This window comes from Cryptomeria japonica, chromosome 8 (genome assembly GCF_030272615.1).
Source record: "Cryptomeria japonica chromosome 8, Sugi_1.0, whole genome shotgun sequence".
Lineage (NCBI taxonomy): Eukaryota > Viridiplantae > Streptophyta > Pinopsida > Cupressales > Cupressaceae > Cryptomeria > Cryptomeria japonica.
Window position 1 is genome coordinate 410730711 of NC_081412.1, and position 20787 is coordinate 410751497.

General features: G+C 36.9%; 1 protein-coding gene across 1 annotated transcript in view; it reads right to left on the reverse strand.

Moving 5' to 3' along the window:
• Nucleotides 1-241: 241 nt before the first annotated feature.
• The window catches only part of LOC131028568 (pseudouridine-5'-phosphate glycosidase), a 268645-nt gene continuing 248099 nt past the window's right edge, over nucleotides 242-20787 (reverse strand). The window contains exons 9-12 of the mRNA XM_057958873.2: nucleotides 1389-1431; nucleotides 1172-1292; nucleotides 971-1056; nucleotides 242-731 (exon numbers count right to left, since the gene is read on the reverse strand). Of these exons, the coding sequence (XP_057814856.1) occupies nucleotides 655-731; nucleotides 971-1056; nucleotides 1172-1292; nucleotides 1389-1431 (327 nt within the window). The 3' untranslated portion in view covers nucleotides 242-654. The remainder of the gene's footprint in view (nucleotides 732-970; nucleotides 1057-1171; nucleotides 1293-1388; nucleotides 1432-20787) is intronic.

The window sequence follows — 20787 nt, forward strand, 5'->3', positions numbered from 1 at the left end:
GCGAAAGAGTCATCTGTCTCTCTTTTCTACAAACAGTTCTTTCAAAGATTCCCAGGCAGCATCAATACTAGTGTTGACAGAATTTATTTTTATGTTTAATTATCTTGTTGATACTTATAGGAATATATGTTATGGCCTTGATGGAGTCTTTTGCAGCCCATATTGATCTATATTCTTTTTCCTGCTATTCTGGCCTTCATAACCTGACAGAACACCAAGATAAAGATGACTGCTATCAAGATGTAAATCTTTTGATATTGTAATATAGTTTTAACTCTTAACTGTAGGATGAGGAATATCCCTCAACAAACATTCAGCAGTTTGTAAACATTCTGGTAAAGAGAAAGGAACATAAATGTAGCTTTTACTACTGTTTTCGAAAATGTCTATTATGTTATCCTTTGGAATAAGGAAAGAAACCACTTCCAAGAAAATGAAGACCATAAAACATTCGCAAGCATGAAAATGAGAACTTCAAACATTCAGAATGAAGGTGATAATTATTAATTTAAACCACCAAACTCTTGCATTGTCTATAAAAATAGGTTGACAAGGACTGTCAACAATTTCCGTTTTGATATCTTTCTACAAATCCCTTCAGCCAATCTCAGCTGTTGCTTCCAGATTTCTATAACAGCAATCAGTCATTCAACCTCAAGAATCCTGTAATTTCATCAAACAAGCTGCAACTTTTGCACCAACGAGGGCATTATTCTTGATGAGTGCAATATCTGCAATGGTTAAGACAAAACAAAATTGACAGTTCTATAACAATTATCTCCCTACATGTCAAATTGAAAATGAGCCTCCCCTCACTCTATGTTCATATTATACTATCGGAAGCAAAGCTATTCTTGAAATACAAATTCTGCTTTCCATATGAGCATCCAAAAACAAAAGCATGAAACAAAACAAGAAGCTTGCACAAAATTTTTAAATCTGAACCAACAAAACATGATGAAAAGGATACTTGAAGCCAGTGAAGCTCCTTTTGTCAACTCATTTACTCTCAAAAGTATGTAAGGAGTCACAGCATTTCCATTGATGCCCTTCACTCTGATAGATGTAAGAGCAAATTATCATGGGCATAATTCAACAAATGAACATAATGGATTCTTATTGCATTGCAACAAAAAGAACAAATAAATACAATAGATAGTACAAGGCATACACAGTTTCTGAAAGTGCAGTCTGTATGGCTAACTCTACTGAATCTCCAGATGCTTCACTTGTCTCTGGGATGGGTACTCCGATCAATATTCCACTTCCCAGTCCTAATTTAATACTGGCATCTGAAAAGATATGCATGTAAGTGATTACATGTGAACTTTTTGAGTATAAAATTCACCATTCACAATGCAATAGAAACTGAGAGATTTTCTACTAACCAATTAATTTAGCACATTCCTTGGGTGAATTTACACAACTCACCTGAATGTTCCACCCAAAAATATTTCAGATTTGATTATTCATGCATTTATCGCTACTTATTAATATTTATCCAATCATAACAACATAAAAGATGAATATATTCAGTTGCGAGAAATTGACAATTTATTACACAATAAGTTGGGGAAAATATAAAAAGACTCTCATTCATGATATGATTATCATTTGTGACAAAACTTGCATCAGAAACATATAGAATTACTTTCCTGAAAATAAAAAGGATTTTCAGATAAGAAAAGAATGTGGATAGCCTGTTCAATTATTTTCTTGAACCAATTATGAGCTTGCGAGAAAACTTATGTATCACATATTCTTTTTGGCCAATGTAAGCTAATAAGTAATAACATAAAGAAAGTGACTTGTTAATTCAGTAAGTCTACCCTGTAATCAATACATTTTTTATAATAAATTAACGACAGTATTCAGTAAAGTTTTTTTTTACAAAGTTCCTCAAACAACCATGAAATTTGTTAGTGTAATGTCCCCATTTTTCTAGCCTTTTATGAAGTTTTAGCCTTTTGGCTAAGTGGAGAAATTAATTTTAATTAATTTCTTAGTCATTAAAATAGATTAAAAACTAAAAAGTGACTTTATATTTAATTAATTTAATTAAATAGTGACTAAAATAAAATATTAAATCATAGTCACTAAAATAAAATAATATTATTTTATTGCAAATGGAATCTTTTAAAAGTTGAAGAGACGTATGTGGGGAAAGGTTAAATAGAGGTTGAGTCTCATTATATGGTCATGGGAGATTTGGATTATAGATTTGATGAACTTTCTGATGCTTTGCATTAGATGAATCTCTGAGGACGCAAACCTTCAGCAGATTGATAGAAGGGCTGGACGAAATCCTAGTTTCTTCTTTTTGGGAGTGGGAGATACTCAGTTTTCCACACTCTGCATAATGAGTTTATGGTGGTTGGGAAGGACAATCAGTCCTTTCACTTGAGCTTATTGTGTTTTTTGAAAATGGAGTCATGGTGTCTTCAGCTTTTTTGGTTTGGTTTCCTAAATGCATCGATCCTTATTGGAAAAGTAAGGCGATATGTGTGAGGTTTGATTGAGGGTGGATATAAGAGGCAGCTGATCATAATTGCAGATCTGAAGACAAGTGCAGTAGACCTCCCTCACCCACGATTTAGCATATTACACCTTGTTCAAGCATCAAGGCCATCATTTGATAATAGCGCTGTCTTTGGGGAAGAACAACAATGATTATTAGTGGTTGGAAGAAGACTTATCTACTGTCAATCATTTATGATCAGACTTTTACATCTGCAGTAGTCCAATCAGTAGTATACCCACGATTTGGGCTTATGAAGCTTGCATTTGCATCTGTTTCTACCTAGGGAGATAGGCGATCAATGTGGGGGCACATTGAAGGTGCATTTTGGAAGAGTTCTGTCATACTTTGCAGGTCTGCCAGAGGTCCGACCAGACTTCTTATTTCTCAGGTTTTTGTTCATTATTATCAGCTAGAGGGTCAGAATTTTATGGGCAGAAGCCCAAACAGATCGCCTTGGCTTAGACATCATTTTGATCATATTTTGGAGGCTTAGAAGGGTGACATTTATTTATGTCTTAATCTGCAAGTTCTGAGGTTGGGTGACAATCCTCAGGCAGGGCGATTTTGTGATTAGAGGACATCAAAAATTACCCAAACACTCAGTCATTATCGCCCAGTATCATCCTCCAGATCGGCATCTTCAAATCAGAATTTGGCTCATTTTGGATTGTCATTTGGTCATCTTTTTCTGAGTATTTGTCTTCAGATTTAGGGGGCAACCTTTAGATGTGTAATTGATCATTGTAAGAGATTTTTTCATGATTAATGTAAGGTCTGAAATACAATTAGAAACACTTTATAGCAGACCTGAATATTGAAATATTAAGTCTGAAGCATGTATGTTAATTGTTTGACAAAATGTCAATGGCGAATATAAGTCTGATTTGAAGGATCTTTTGCATATTTTGATGTTTGCATATCACCTCGTTACTTTGCAATAAGTTGTTGTAAGTCTCAGCGTGCATACAATTGTTTGACAATATCCCTGAAGTCCAAATTCAGCTATTTTTATCACATTATTCGCAAGGGATATTACAGTGAGGATGATAACAAAGCACTATCACAAAATTCCCCATGAAACATATTTCCTGTTTGGTCTTGGAAACCCCCAGATTTGGGTCCAGTTTGAACCTATGGATCCCCTATTGGGCCATCCAAGGTCTTGCAAAACAGACATAGATTTAGCTGAGTTTTCTGCAGACAGGACCTGGGAAAATCTAGCTCCATTTTGCAAGACAGATAGAAATTGGGATGAATCCAGGTTAAAAATGATGGATTTTTTAATTGAAAATTTCTTCATTTTTGCCTCCAAAACTGAAAAAACAAGCATTAACCCTAAAAGTGACATCTATAAATTTTGGAATACTAAGAGAAACTCATTTGTATGACAATATATTAGACTAATTTTCATAGTTTGTATTCAGTACTTAGCAAGACAAAAAAATTTAACCTGGCAACTTAAAAAAAAAATCTTAAATTTATTAAAAAACACAATTCTTTTGTAAAATTCAATTAAAAAAAGTATCAAATGACAATAAAAAATAATGAAGAAGTTATTTCTATTAGATTTGGTTCTTGAATACATATGGATTACAAAATCGCATCATCTTGTGAAGCTGAATACAATAGCTAGCTACTGACTAATAACTATTATAAATTTATCATAATTGTCTTTGAAAATCATCATCATATATTGTAAATATTGGCAAGTAAAAAGTTACTAGTTTTTACAATTTCTTCTTCCCCATTCTAGTGATAAATTGAGCAATATAGGGTATGGTCCTTGCACTTGGTTGTAGTTCCTTACTTGGCCTAGAAGAGTGTGCCTATGGCTCCATTGTGCTAATGACTCTATCATATCAATGTTATTCAAAGACAATCTAACCTCCCCTACTTTTGTCCCAGCCAGATCTTTCATACCTTGCAAATTGAAATCAGCAATCTCATCCTTTGTTAACAAGGAGGGCTCATCATCTTGCATGGTCCAATCATTATAGGGATCAATCTCATCCAAATCAATAGGCTACTTTGATTTTTCCTTCACTTTTTTTGTGCGAGCCAAAGGTTGTATTGCACAAAAAATAGAACATTGAGGTTTTGTTGAGTCAATTTATTGCACTTCTTCATGTGACTAATGCCATACAAACTCTAGTTGCACTCACATGCAGAAGCACAAGATTGAGACAAAACTCAAAAGGCCAGCTTTTGCAGATTTGGAGTATTTCCACCTGAACCTTCCCGCTAAGAACCTGCAAATAAGATATTCAAGAGTTTGCAAATAAAAAATATTCTATTAATACTTACAATTTGTAACTTGCAAGATATAAGACTTCATTTTTTCTTACTTGGTGTTTCAATGGATCTTCCTCATATAACTAATGGCAAGAAAAGAGCCTCTCCCTAGTTTGCTTATAATACTAGAACTCAAAAATGATGAGGTATTTCACCTCAATGTTGGGTTTCATCCTCTCAATGCATGTGGATAGGCCCTCTATAACCTCCCCTAGCATCCGTGAAGCTATCAAAGAACAAAAAAATAGGGTTGAGATAATAGCACAATACATAAATGGCTTGGTGGAGTTGATTGTACCACCTTCAATCAATAATCTCCCAAACATGAGAAAATCTACCTGCATCCCCCCTATAATACTTTTGGATGGCATCTTTGGCCCTATCCATGGCTTTATAATAGATTCCACTGGATTTTATTCCCCATCCACCAAGCACAAAACCCTAACTAGTGGATCTAATACCTACAAAATACAAAGTAAAAAACAAATTTAAGTTACAACTTAGTACTTGTAATGAAACTAAATATTTTTATATTTTAAAAATAAAGGATCCATTTTAAAATTGAAATTGAAATTTGAAGTTACTTCAACAATCTCTAAAGCTTTCTTCACAAAAACATCATAAATTGTTTTTTCAATCCTTCTTTGAATAAGTTGAGTCTAGCCATGCTTAACTCACAAACATCCACTTCAAGGGAGTCAATAAACCAAAATATTTTGCAATGTTAAAAATTTAGTTGTGAACCTTGTAGCACCCGCTCACTCAAGCTCTTTCCTCCTGATGTGATCTCTCATCAAGTTAAGAATCCACAAGTGATTACAAATACATTTTGTGATATTTTTTTATATATTCTACAACTAGTCTCATAACTCTCATCCAATTAATTTTGGTCATGTTTTGGAACATTGAGCTACACAAGGAGTCCAAAAATGTGTTGGATGCCTCTCTTGAAGCAATTTTCTAGCCACTAGATATGTTGTTGCATTGTCAATAACAACTTGTATGACATTTGGTATGCCCACCTCTAAAACAACCTCCTCCAATATTAAGCTCCATTTTTTTCATTCCTTATTTTGTTGGAGCCATCAAAAGACTTCAAAAAGTTATCTCACCATTTGATGCCACTAAAAAATGACAAGGGTGTGGTTCATTCCATTTGTCCACCCATCTAAAAAATTGAGCATCCAAACTTTCACAATTGCTTCTTTTGATCTTATATTATTTGTTTGGCATTTATAATAGCATCTTGGAGCAACTTGCGACTTAAATCTTTTGAAGAAGGTACATTGTACCCTTTCCCTACAACTATCAATGTTATCACCATATACTTCCAATATGGACTCCTTGATACATTGAAGGGAAGTTTGTTGCAATACCAAAAATTTATGCATGCCTTAACTACTTTGTGTACCTCCTTGTTTCACCCTATATTTTCCAATGAAAGTTGTGCTCCTAGAACATTTATAGGCACAAAATCCCTATCACTAAGCTCTACTTGACTTAGATGAGGTGCATGTGCCATGCATGCATGGACCACGATTAGAACCCACAATGTCTTTTGTATTTTCATCATATTCTATTGCCAAATTAGAAGCAATGGTCTTTTGTTCTCTAGCCTTCTAGAATTTTTTTCATCCAATAATGTAAAATGGACCACCATCTCTCACACCTCTTTTAGGTTTGTTGAGCATGGCTGGAATCATATTTAGGAATTCTCGAAACATAGCATTTCATGTCCTTGATGCCTCCACTAAGCTTCTTTGTGCACTAGTTACAAATCTTGAACCCCACTACCAATCCCATAAATGGAATGTTTCCAAGCAAGGCCATGCTTCTAGGAGGTCTAATTCCAATGGACTACATCCACTTGTTGAGTCTGAACTAGATGCAAAGATGAATAGCATTGTGGTTATATATTAACTTGCAATATCGAAAAAACAAGAAAGATGATTAAAAAAATATAGCAATTTGCACATGAATTTAAAAAAAAAATATCAAATACGGTAATTTAATTAATGAATTTGACAAAAATAACATATTTCAATCCTAAAATACAAACCCTATGTTAAAAAAGAAATTGAAAAATTGAAATGCCATTGTGGTTATCTATTAGCTTGCAATATCAATAAAAACAAAAAAAATTGATTAAAAAAATATAGCAATTTGAACATGCACTTTAAAAAAAATATCAAACATGGCAATTTAATTAGTGAATTTGGCAAAAATATAATATTTCAACCTTAAAATATAAACACTATGTTCAAAAAGAAATTGAAATTTTTTAAAAAATGATTTAAATCATTTAATTTTTAATCAATCCATAAATTTAGACATTCAATCAATGAAATCCAATAAAAGATGTAAATTTAACATGCTAAAAAAATTAGAAATAATTTACAAATTTAAATGCTTGCAAAAAAAAATGTAAAAGAATTGAACTAACCTAATGCAAGTCTAAAATTATACGAACTTTTTCTTCAAATTCCCTATAAAATCTTTCCAATTTTCTCTAGAATTCTTACCTACGTGGTGAAGAAAGGTGAGTGGGGGTTTACAAAACAAGAAATTTTGAGTGTCGAAATTGTATTTTTATCGAGTTTGGTGCATGTACACAGTCCACAGCTTGTTGTTTTCATGAACTTCCTAAGTTCCAATAAGTTTTCAGCAAAAATGAAAAAAAAAATCTGCAAGTTAACATCCACAACATTAAAACTCTCTAGAATCCATGGTAAAGTATTTCCAAAGGATTTGGACACCTATAGACCCAAACTATTCATAACTTGAAGAGGCGTGACAATACTTGAAGCTCCAAACTCTAACATGTAGTTGAACTAGTCATCCATTAATTAACAATGTATCAAAATTAAGCTAGCTATTGGGTAAGGAATTTCCTACATAGACTTCAATGGTTTCTTCCTTATCCTTATCATTTGATGCATAATTGGGAGTGGTGGCAGACCATTCACTTCTTTTACAATAGTGAAGTAGCATAGAACCCTCTCTCTATATTTAGGGATCCTTGGGAGTGTTGTTTGTAACTAGGGTAATATATGGGTTCGGATTGCCTTAAGGCAACATCCGAACCCATTTAGGACTGGGCCCTATCCTAAAGGGTAACGTGCCCCAAGATAAGCCCAGCCCTATGCTTCACGCCATCCTAAAACCCCACGCCACATAACAATATTGGTGCCAAAAGAAAGGAGGCTGACTTGCAATAATAAAGGTGAAGAAGCATATAAATAAAGATACTTTGCAAAAGACAAATCATTCATTTCATTCCCAGCGAATTAGCTCTGCCTGAAAAGTGCGAACTTACTCTTGGAGGGTGCGAAATTGTCTAGACTTATGCGAACTTGTTCTAGAGAACAAAGGCAATCTTTGGTGCAGACTTAAAAGGCTTAGAAGTGCAGATCTGTCATTCAAGAAGGAATCAGATTTGTCAAGGAAGCTAAGTATTGTATTTATATTATTAAGGGAGAATACATAATCTGACCTGTGGGTCTTTAATGCTAGGTTTTTCCTCCTTGGAGGTTTTCCCAGGGTATTTGTGTTTGTCTCTTGTTTACTTCCTTCATCTCTGAGTTTACTGAATTATGAGTTACTAAAATGTTATAAATCTGATTACAATCTAGGGCATAATTAAAGGATATAAATCTGATTACTAATCTAGGGCACAAAATTACATGGTATCAGAGCTAAGGTGTCTCTAACTTCTGATTTTAGTGAATCATTTGTTGCATATAGCTGCTGTTTGTTTTCAGATTAAAATGTCAGGTTTGAGGGCTGAAGATAGACTTGATGGAGCCCTTGATTTTGCTGCTTGGAAAGTCCGTATTCTATTGATCTTTGAAGAAAATGATCTGCTGAAATTCGTAGAAGAAGAAGGGCTGTCTCCTCCAGAAGATGCTGAAGAGCTGAAACAGTTCAAGAAAGACTCCCTCAAGGCTAGGAAGATCATAATTGAGTCCGTCAAGAATCATCTTGTCACTGTCATATCAAAGTTTGTGTCTGCTAGGGAAATGATCAAACACTTGGAAGGGTATGAAGTCAACAACCTCAACAGGACTCTTGCTCTAAGACAGCAGCTTCTTCACATGAAAATGAAAGAAGAAGACTCAATCATAGCCTACTTCATGAAGATCAATGAACTAAAGGACAGGCTAAGTACTCTTGATTGTCAAATCTCGGATAAAGATCTTGTTATGATTGCATTAAATGGTCTACCTGATGAATGGGAACCATTCATTCATAGTATTGGTGGAAGAGCCGATCGTCCCAACTTTGAGCGTCTTCAATCTGATTGCATCGAAGAGGAATCTCGAATTGAGGTAAGAGGAAAACTCAATAACTCTCACAAAGATAATCATATTCTCTTAGCTAAATCTAGGAAAGGTGGACATTGAAAGAAAGAAAAGAGAAGCAAAGATTTTAGATCCTCTTATGATCCAAGAAAGAAGTCAAGAGATTCCTCTCACATTCGTTGCTTCAGATGTGATAAGTATGGTCACTATGCCAGAGACTGTTAGAATGATCCAAAGGAAAGGGAAGTCAATTTAAATGAAGTTGCCGAACAAAGTGAAGATTACCTTCTTATCTCTGCACTATCCAACAATGTTCCTACGGACTGTGATACGTGGATACTTGACAATGGTGCCTCCAGACACATCTCAGGTTTTCGTGAGCATCTCTCAGATCTGATTGAAAAGGACACCAACCTTCATGTGGTAATCGGTGATGATGCTCGATACTCGGTAAAAGGTTCTAGTACTACCTCTTTAAAACTAGATTCTGGTATTTCCTTACAACTCTGTGATATTTTCTTTGTACTTGGTATTAAAAGAAATCTTATTTCCATTTCTGCCTTAGAAGATAAGGGTTTGCAAATAGCATTTTCTGAAGGGAAAGTACTCGCTTGGTCTAAGAAATCTAATTTCAAAACTGCTCGTATTATTGGAAATAGATGTGATAGTTTATATAAGCTTGCAGTTAACCCAATTCAAGCTCTCATTCATGAGACCCCTGAATCATGCGAGCTATGACATAGAAGACTTGGACATCTACACTTTCAAGCTCTTCCCACTCTCGGTAAAATGGTTAAAGGTATGCCTAAACTCAGTTCATCTCATGATGATGCTTGTAAAGGTTGTGCAATGGGTAAGAATGTAAAGAATCTTTTTCATAAAAGCGATAGTAGGGCTAAAGAAAAGTTAGAGCTTATTCATTCAGATTTATGTGGTCCTATGTCTGTAGCATCTCCTAGCGGATTCCTATATTATGTTATCTTCATAGATGATTTCTCTAGGAAAACATGGATCTACTTTCTTAAATCTAAAGAGTCTGAAGAAGTCCTAAACAGATTTAAAGAATTCAAAGCCTTAGTTGAAAATATTACAGGAAATCGAATTAAATGTTTGAGGTCTGACAATGGAGGTGAATACACCTTAGGTAGTTTCTATGACTTTTGTGTTAAAGCAGGAATTAAGAGGGAGTTTTGTGTTCCCTACAATCTTCAGCAAAATGGAGTTGCTGAAAGAAAGAATAGGACCATTGTTGAAGCTGCAAGAGCTATGATCCATGATCAAGACCTACAACCTTTCCTATGGGCAGAAGCATCCAAAACAACAGTCTATATTCAGAATAGATGTCCTCATTGCGCCCTAAAGGATGTGACTCTTGAAGAAGCCTTTACAGGAATCAAACCTGACATCAACCACCTAAAGATATTCGGGAGCCCGGTGTATGTTCATGTGCCTAAAGAAAAACGAACCAAGTTGGATCCATTTGGAAAGAAAGGCATCTTAGTGGGATAAAGTGAATCTTCCAAAGCCTTCAGGATCTACATTTCAGGTCAAAGGTATGTTGAGGTAAGTAGAGATGTAACTTTTGAAGAAGATATTGCTTTCAAAAGATCTAAAGGTTCATCATCCAACAATAATGATATGGTGATTGAAAATCAAGATTCAATGGTTGATGCTAACCCTAAGATACAGAAGGAGTCTACTGACCTTCCGGATCAAGAAGTTCAAAATGACCCAACAGAACCTATGCATTCTATTGATATACCTCAGGATACTGTGGTCTGCAAGAAGAGACCACTTTGGGTTAGAAACACGATTCAAGATGCTGAAGGATTTGTTGCTCCCAGAGGAACCTTTAGAGATAGCAAGAGATTCCAAAATCACGCCAACTACATTTCTGTGATGTGTAATATCATTGAGTCTGAACCTCACAATGTCGAAGAAGCTATATCCCATCATGCTTGAAAATTAGCCATGGATGAAGAGTATGGGTCTATCATCAAGAATGATGTCTAGGACATTGTACCCAGACCCAAAGGTAAGTCTGTTGTTTCCTCTAAATGGTTGTTTAAAATTAAACATAATGCTGATGGTAGTATTGAAAAATATAAAGCTAGGTTTGTAGCTCGTGGTTTTTCTCAAAAGGAAGGAATAGATTATGAAGAAATGTTTGCCCCTGTTGCTAGATATACTTCTATTAGATCTATAATAGCTATTGCTGCAGCCAAAGGTTGGGAGTTGCATCAAATGGACGTTAGGATAGCCTTCCTCAATGGTGTCATTGAGCAGGAAGTCTATATTGAGCAACCATAAGGTTATGTAATCCATAAAAGAGATTCTCATGTTTGCAGGTTAAAGAAAGCTTTATATGGGCTCAAACAGGCTCCTCGGGCTTGGTATGAAAGAATTGATAAGTACTTACTAAGCTTAGGGTTTCGTAAGAATGATGCTGATGCTAACATTTACCTAAAGGTTTATAATGATGATATGCTTATTTTGGTTTTGTATGTGGATGATTTATTTCTCATTGGTGAAAATAAATTAATTATAAGATGTAAGAAGGAATTAGCCTCAGAATTTGAAATGAAGGATTTAGGTCTAATGCATTACTTCCTAGGGCTAGAAGTATGGCAAAAATCCAATGAAATTTTTCTAAGTCGAGGAAAATATACTATTGATATTTTGAAAAGATTTAGAATGATGGATTGTAAACCTATGCATACTCCTATGGAATCTAACTTAAAGAAGTTAAGTGTTTCTGCAACTAACTCTGATTTTGCAGATCCATCTGAGTACATGCAGTTGATTGGTTCCTTAATGTACCTAGTCAATACTAGGCCAGATATCTGTTATGCTGTGAATGCCCTCAGTCAGTTCATGAGCTTACCTAAACTTGTTCACCTGGTTGCTGCCAAGCACATTCTAAGATACCTGCGTGGCACAATTGGTTATGGGCTGAAGTATTCACTTAATACCTCAATCCTCTTGGAAGGCTACTCAGATTCAGATTGGGCAGGAAGTGTCAAGGACAGAAAAAGTACTTCAGGTATCTACTTCAACTTGGGCTCTGCAGTGATCTCTTGGGCATGTAGAAAGCAATCTTCGGTAGCATTAAGCACTGCAGAAGCTGAGTACATTGCCGCATATGTTGCATCCAGAGAAGCAGTGTGGCTTCGCAAGCTCCTTGTTGGATTATTTGGTCAAGCTAGTGGTCCTACCACCATTCAGTGTGATAATCAAAGCTGTATAAAGATGTCAGTAAATCCCGCATTCCATGACTGATCCAAACATGTGGAAACACAGTATCATTTCATTCGGGACATGGTGCAAAGAGGCGCCATTCATCTAAAGTACATTAGCACGGATGAACAAATTGTGGACATCCTTACCAAACCTTTATCCAGAGTGAAGTTTGAAGACTTCAGAGATAGACTTGGTGTTGTGGAAAACGGAACCTTGATTGAGAGGGAGCTCCAATCTCAGTGACTCTATCTGCAGTACTTTGAATCATTCTTTGCTTGTGTGCAAGAATGAATTGTGTCCAATCTATGCTTGTGTGCTAGATGGATAATTGTAATTATGTAAAGACCCACTTGTGTATTACACTTTCTATGCTTGTGTGCTAGAACCATCCTATGCTTGTGTGCTAGGTGGAAGATGTAATTCTATGCTTGTGTGCTAGATCCATTATATGCTTGTGTGCTAGATGGAACTCTAAAGGTTCAGATTATGTATTCTCTTCTTCCCTAGTTAAGAGGGAGTGTTGTTTGTAACTAGGGTAATATGTGGGTTCGGATTGCCTTAAGGCAACATCTGAACCCATTTAGGACCGGGCCCTATCCGTAAGGGTAACGTGCCCCAAGATAAGCCCAGCCCTATGCTTCACGCCATCCTAAAACCCCACGCCACATAACAATATTGGCGCCAAAAGAAAGGAGGCTGACTTGCAATAATAAAGGTGAAGAAGCATATAAATAAAGATACTTTGCAAAAGACAAATCATTCATTTCATTCCCAGTGAATTAGCTCTGCCTGAAAAGTGCAAACTTACTCTTGGAGGGTGCAAAATTGTCCAGACTTATGCGAACTTGTTCTAGAGAACAAAGGCAATCTTTGGTGCAAACTTAAAAGGCTTAGAAGTGCAGATCTGTCATTCAAGAAGGAATCAGATTTGTCAAGGAAGCTAAGTATTGTATTTATATTATTAAGGGAGAATACATAATCTGACCTGTGGGTCTTTAATGCTAGGTTTTTCCTCCTTGGAGGTTTTCCTAGGGTATTTGTGTTTGTCTCTTGTTTACTTCCTTCATCTCTAAGTTTACTGAATTATGAGTTACTTAAATGTTATAAATCTGATTACAATCTAGGGCATAATTAAAGGATATAAATCTGATTACTAATCTAGGGCACAAAATTACAGGGAGTTCTCCTATTTGCACTTATATTCTAGTTTGACTTGTGTCATATCAAAAGGCTCATAATTAGGAAAAGGATGATCATGTGGTATAGCCAAATTATCGACATTAGGAATATAAGGCATTACTAAACCACAAGGAGTGGCATCCTTACCCCTTGTCTCGTTTCTTTTGTCTCCACCTCCTCCCTGTTGATGTGTGTTTTATGCACATAACATTCAAAATAAAATACCAAAGTACTTTACCCTCTCTTGAACAAAATCACCTCAGATGCTAAGGATAAGATCAACTAAAATGATTCCAAAGTTTCTACAGTCAGGTCTTGACGAGTGGGTAACTCAATGGTCGATGTGAATTGTTGTTTTCACTTGGGGACTTACACAATTGTTTGAATCAACTTTGTATATCATGAATGTGGAATGGGTGTGCTGATAACTTAGGATTTGGCAATGTAGTTCTGGACTTATTCTAACAAGACTTTCTGAAAAAAGGGACAAAAAGGGAATAGGGTTCAGAAAATCTATTCTAAGCCTAGGAATGTAGGAAATGATGAACAAATTTAGTGGAATCAAACTAGGCAAGGTCTCACCATCAAATTGAACAGATTTTGACACGAGCTTAGTGTAATCATCTAAGGGGTATCTCATAGATATTCAAATTAGTACCATCAAGCATTGAAACCATCCAACTTGATGCATAACAATGTGTTGGTGTAATTAATTATTCATGTTGGATATTATTACACCTTACTTAAGTTTACTTAGGATAATGCATTTCATAGTAATTTGGGTATGAGACACTTGGGTGTTTATGCCACATTGGGATAGTGTGTGTAGGAAAATTTCCACCTTTTGTGGTCTTATCTTGTTTTTACATTCCACATTCGGTGGGTGATCCACCTCATGTGGAATATTATATTGTTTCTCCTACCTACCCCTACTTATCCCTACCTACCCTTGTTTCTTATTGAGCCACATGTCATGTTTGTGTGCTCACATATTGATATAGCCTTGCCTATATAAGCAGGCTCATATTCATTGTATGAAACAATTGATCATTTATCTATTGATGAGAATACAATTTATTCTTGTCTTATATTTTGTCTCTCTATTTTGTACTTTTCATTGAGCTCTTGATCTTGGCAAAATCTCACATTGTGTTAGAGCCATTAGAGCGTCATTGATTTGTCTTTGAGCGGCATTGTTGGAGGTTTGCATTTTCGGATTTGAGGAGCAACAACTTTTGGAGGCGTCCTAGATCAGATCCGACCTCGCCATTGAATCTGGGTTGCCGTTTCCATGAATTTTGACTATAAATTCGCCTATATAGGGTGAAAGTCGATTTCGAGGCCTTGGAAGAATTTTTTAGCCAATTTGGCTATACGGTACGATTTTTGTTAAAAAAAAAAATATTTCTTTTATTTTTTGTGAATTTATTTCAAAAATCTTTTCATTATCATTTGCAGAAATGTTTTAAGAAAAAGTGGGGGGGCATTGTAAAGGTTTTAAAAAATAAAAAATAAAAAACAAAAAATATTATTGTTGGGGGGGGCTATTTACCCCCACCCCCTATTGTACCTCGTCTGCACATTTAACATTACGTAGGGTTTTTATCAGACCCCGCCACCGTACCACTGCCCTTTTTCCTCGGGCTGGCCGCAACCCTACTGGGAGTGCTTCCTACCACCGAACAACTTTGAGAATCCCCTGTTTGGGCAAACTTGCTGCCGCCATCTACAACTTTCAGTCCGTTGGTGACCACCGTGTTGTTACGCTGCTATTATTCCTGTCTTTGGCGACCTGCACTCCACAACTCACCACCGCACGTCGACGATAGCTTCCCCACCGACAATAGCGATCGCCAAACACTGCCGACACTCCTCCCGCCCGATGATTACTTCACAGCATCTGCTTCACAACCGGCGCAACCAACCTCGTGCTCCGTCAGTGCTACATGGCACTTGGATAGTCGCCCACATCAACGATTTGTATAGTCAACACTGTAGGTTTGCCACGTAGGTCGACAAGTCAGCTCCACGCAGGCCACCACGCGTCCACCTGTCATCAGACACATGTAGCCCAATCATTGAGCCAACTCATCTGACACGTCAGCAATCACCTCAACACTCCGTACAGCCACATAGTCACCACCTTATCTGCCACACAAACTGTTCTGTATGACACGTCATCAGTCCGTACTATACGAACGTCACACAGGCAGGGAGGCAAAGTTTTGGCGACGTCCATACGACCGTCAAATTTATTCCTGTGATAAGCTGACGTCATCAATTTTTGAAAATTTGGCAGGCCCCTCCTGTTGAGTTTTTTGATTTTGCAGTTCAACTTCAAATGGCCATATCTTGTGCTCATTTTTGCTTCTTTTTTGGTGTAATTTTTTTTGAAATGGGCTAATTTTTCGTGTACTTTCTTGTGGTGGCATTATTTTCTGATTTTGATGGACAAATATTTCAGAAATATCAGGTTTGGGTGACTGTACCTGTCCAATCCCCGTTCCTGCAACTTCCGGGACTCTGTTCGGGCTCATATGAACTCCTTTTCAGATGCCGTTTTTTTTGAAAGTGCATAATTTTTTGTTTACTTTCATAATCTGCTATCAGTTTGCAGTGATTTTAAGTAGAAATTGTACTTTCAGCATATGGTCTTTTTTGGCCAATTTGACACTTGTATTGCATAGATCTATCTTTTTGGTCTTTTGCATTGTAGTTCTTAGCCTATTGGGGCAGTTGTAAAACAAAATCAGAAGTCCACCTTGCCATTGTTTGCAAGTGGCCTATTGTAACCGCACTACATATAAAGTGCCAAAATCATCATTTGGGGGGGGGCGTACTTTGATTGAGTGAATTTGGGGGGGTGTCTCTTATGCTTTTGTGCTCTTGTGTTCCTTCCTTTTTGCTGCTATGGGTTCTTCTAAGTTTCCTCTCTTAACTCCTCATAATTATGCTACTTGAAAAATTGATGTATGGAGTAAACTTTTGGAAAAATAACTAACTCATTACATTGATGGAACTATTGTTGCTCCCGCTGATCCTAAGGATGATCTTGTTGATCACTTGGATTGGCTCACTAAAAATATCATGCAATTGGTACCTTAAGAAAGTATGTATCAAAGGATCTCATCTTTCATATTGAAAAATGTACCTTAATTAAGGATGCTTGGCAGAAGTTTCAAGACTTGTATGGTCAAGTTGATGAGATTGAGGAGGTCTCTTTATCCTTAGAGGAGACATGTGAGTCTTTGGGACTTGTTCTATTTTCTTCTCCACTAGAACTTGGAGTGCCTTTTTCAGTAGTGTAGAGTAGTTCACCACCTTTGGAGGGGGTATCTTCAGCATCAACATGGGGACACTTGAGCAGTTTTCAGAGACTTCATTCATCATGAGTTTTTTTCCTACATCTTCCCTTCATGATTGGGGAGACTTCATGGAGATACCTTTGGTTTTATTTCTTCCCAAGGGGAAGAATGTTGTTCGACGTTCATGGAGCAGTTTCTTCATTCATCTTCGAGCTTCTACCATTGGTGCAGATTCTACATTGAGGGGGGGCTACCTAGCTTCTCTTCTTCTCTCATATGGGGGGGACATTTTCCTCACATGGGGTTTGGTCCTTCACATAATTCTATGAGAGTTCTCTTGTATAGTTTTCATCTCTTTTTTTGGGAAGGGTTTTTTCCCATTGGGTTTTTCTCTCTTTCCCTGCTTTACGAGAGATTTCATTGCATTGGTTTGCATGCATTTGTACATGGGTACCTAACATGGCCTAGTAGCCAAGACCCATCTTGCATTGTAGAATTAAGTGCATTCCCCTAAGTTGCACTTAAGGGGGGGTGTTGGTGTAATTAATTATTCATGTTGGATATTATTACACCTTACTTAAGTTTACTTAGGATAATGCATTCCATAGTAGTTTGGGTATGAGACACTTGGGTGTTTGTGCCACATTGGGATAGTGTGTGTAGGAGAATTTCCACCTTTTGTGATCTTATCTTGTTGTTACATTCCACATTCGGTGGGTGATCCACCTCATGTGGAATATTATATTGTTTCTCCTACCTACCCCTACTTATCCCTACCTACCCTTGTTTCTTATTGAGCCACATGTCATGTTTGTGTGCTCACATATCCATATAGCATTGCCTATATAAGCAGGCTCATATTCATTGTATGAAACAACTAATCATTTATCTATTGATGAGAATACATTTTATTCTTGTCCTATATTTTGTCTCTCTATTTTGAACATTTCATTGAGCTCTTGATCTTGGCAAATTTTTACACAATGGATATGTAATAATTGAAGTTAAGTTTGCATAAATTTCCACTTGACCACGCAAGGCGCACTTACAATCAGCAAGAGGCTAGTGGTATGGATTAATAGATTCCACACAAATATACTCAACAATTCTTTCATTCAATCTAACAAACATGAAGGAAAATTCTAATCTAACTTGGAGGAATTGAGAACCTTGAATGCAAAACAAGACTTGAAAAACAAAATCACCATCAAGCCAAACAATGATTAATATTCAAAAGTTGCAGCATATACCAACAATTCTACAAAAATCTCTCTTACAAATGAGAGGCAATGAGGTATATAGAGTCACATACAAAATGGATGGCCAAGATTCAAACAAAATCAAGGGCCAAGATCATGCCAACGAAGCCCTAGAGTTGCCCTAATTAGGGTTTACATCAAAATGGTGCCACCAACATATGGCCCAACAAAAAAATACCTAGTCATCAAATAGGGAACTTCTAGAAGATTACGTCCTGCATCTCTCTCTCTCTCCTAGCATACTCCAAGAATCTAGCCAATACAGAATCTAACTCCTCCATGGAAATGCTGGGTAAGGTATCATGTCGTAAATCAATCACGTCCAACGCATCCGAGCAAGCATCCAAAGTATTCTCCCAATCTGGCATGAGCTTCTGCGAATTATGAACATGAATCAACAAAGACACCAAATCATCTATCTGACTCTTCTTCAAAGAGTCCAACTGATTGAAATACATGAATTTTATTTTGTCTCTCAATTCTGCTAAGTGTAACCCACTGACTTCACTGACATCAACTCCCAATAATTCCTCAATTGAGGCAAGGATCTTCGACTGAATATCATGAATAGATCCTTCCATCTCTGCACAACTCATTTGTGCGCTCTCATAAGTTGATTTCTTCATGGCTAATGAACAATACCAGCCATGGAAATCATATCTATCTCCATTGTGCACAACATTCTCCCTGATCAATGTGGACTTAGGAATCTTCTTCAAAGCTCTAAGGTGTGGAATAGTCTTCTCCTGAATAGGTTGGAATTCTTCCCAAACTCACTCCAAACACTGTATTTTGAATATGAGCCTTGTTGTCCTGTCAAATGCTTGGACAAACTGAGTAAGGAAATCATTTGCCTGTCTCTTCGTATTTTCAATCCATTTCTCCACCTCCAAGAGTGTATCTCTCGCTACCTCATAATGTGAATGTAGTCCACGATCAATTGCAATAGGGGAAATAAGGGTGGGATTCTCACGCCTTATCCCTGCAATGTACTCTCTAAGTCTGATCTTCTCTTCTTTGTACTTCTCTCTTTTCTCTATTTCTCTATCCAATCTCGCACTAATTGGCTTAAAGGTATCACCAACCTCCTGAAATTCCTTCTCTTTTGTAGTACGACCAAGGGCAATCGAAGTAATCTGGAAATCCATAGGAGTAGCAATGTTCGTCGTCACACCCCCAATAGAAACAAATACTTGCGCGATCCACATTCTTGTCTCATCTCTAGCTATGTGTGACAATATTTCAGCTTTCTTAGGTTATTTCTCCTTGTTGCTCCTAGCTAAGTAGTCATCAATATCGTCAATAGGCTGTGCCTCTATCGTCTTCTTACTTTTCTCCATACTCCTCACCAGCCAATCAAGAAGAGTGGCCATCTCCATACCATCATCGAGACATATCTCTCGATCAAGCTCTCTCAATGCCAAGACAACATCATCATCATCATCAAGATTATCCCTGCTCAAATCATATACATTCGTTCCCAAACTAACCTCCAAAAGGACAGTAGGGGATCTCGGCTAATCATCATCCTCATTACGTGGAGCAGATGTAGCTGTGGCGTGTAAATCCTGAATATTCTCTGGTAATATCACTATGTTGGAACATTGCTCAGTCTCTTTGTTTTGTTTTGGCACTTCAACTTCCTCGATTGATGAGACATTGAGGGCCGGTGAAGGAATGACAGTCTTTTGTTTCTTTTTCTTAACCTCCTCAATCTTCTTCCCTCTAGCCTTGACTTCTCCTGATGTGTTCTTCCTTCGTTTGGGAGCTTGACTCTCCTCATCTGCATGAATCCTGATATCACTAATAGTTCGTTGATCATCTTCGGAAGAGGATTCCTTTGGTTTCATCTTTTCATAAGTGAAGGTAACACCCATGTCAACTAACTTGTTCATTTGATGGTCTACCCATCCTCAGGAGAAATTCAAGACCTCCCTCATCAACACATTCAAATCTGTCACTTCTTGTTTTGACCAATTAGGCAATAGAATCACCCTCTTCATTTCATTCTCATATTGTGGATGTGTATGATCCTTATCATCTAATACTCGATCAGGAATGAGGAAAAGTTCACACTTCCTCATGAAATCCATTGACATTTTGGACCACATTCTTCTTTTCACTGCCTGCTCGTCCATCAAGTTGGCCCAATAATCTTCTATGTCTACCTTGTGAATGAAATTTCTCCTTTGATCCTTCCAACTTTCTTATCCGGATCAAATCTTTCTCTTTTCTTATATGTTGCAAATCGATAGAATGCAAGTTCCTCACTTGATGTGCTAGCTGCTGCAACGGATTGGCAAACCTCCAATGTCTTCCCTATAGAATTAGGAATTGACATGCCTGTTCTATGCTTATCTTTCTGGATGGAATCATATTCCAGAAGCTGTCTCACCACTTCCAACAAGATCATTTTGTCAGAAGGATACCTCAGAAGCTTGTAAGGTTCAGATTGAAATCCATGAATCCTTAGGTATGTGAAAGTGGGAAATTGTATATACCACAATCCATATTTCTCTATCAGCTCTGTTGCCTCCTTGGACAACCTCCTGTAGATTCTGCCTTGCAACATTCACGTTATGTACATAGTGAATGCATCATTCACTCTCTTATAATCTTCAATTTGATACATGGTCAGCTGTGGATAGCACTCATAACTCTTGAATTGTCCTTGTCCATTCCCGACTTCA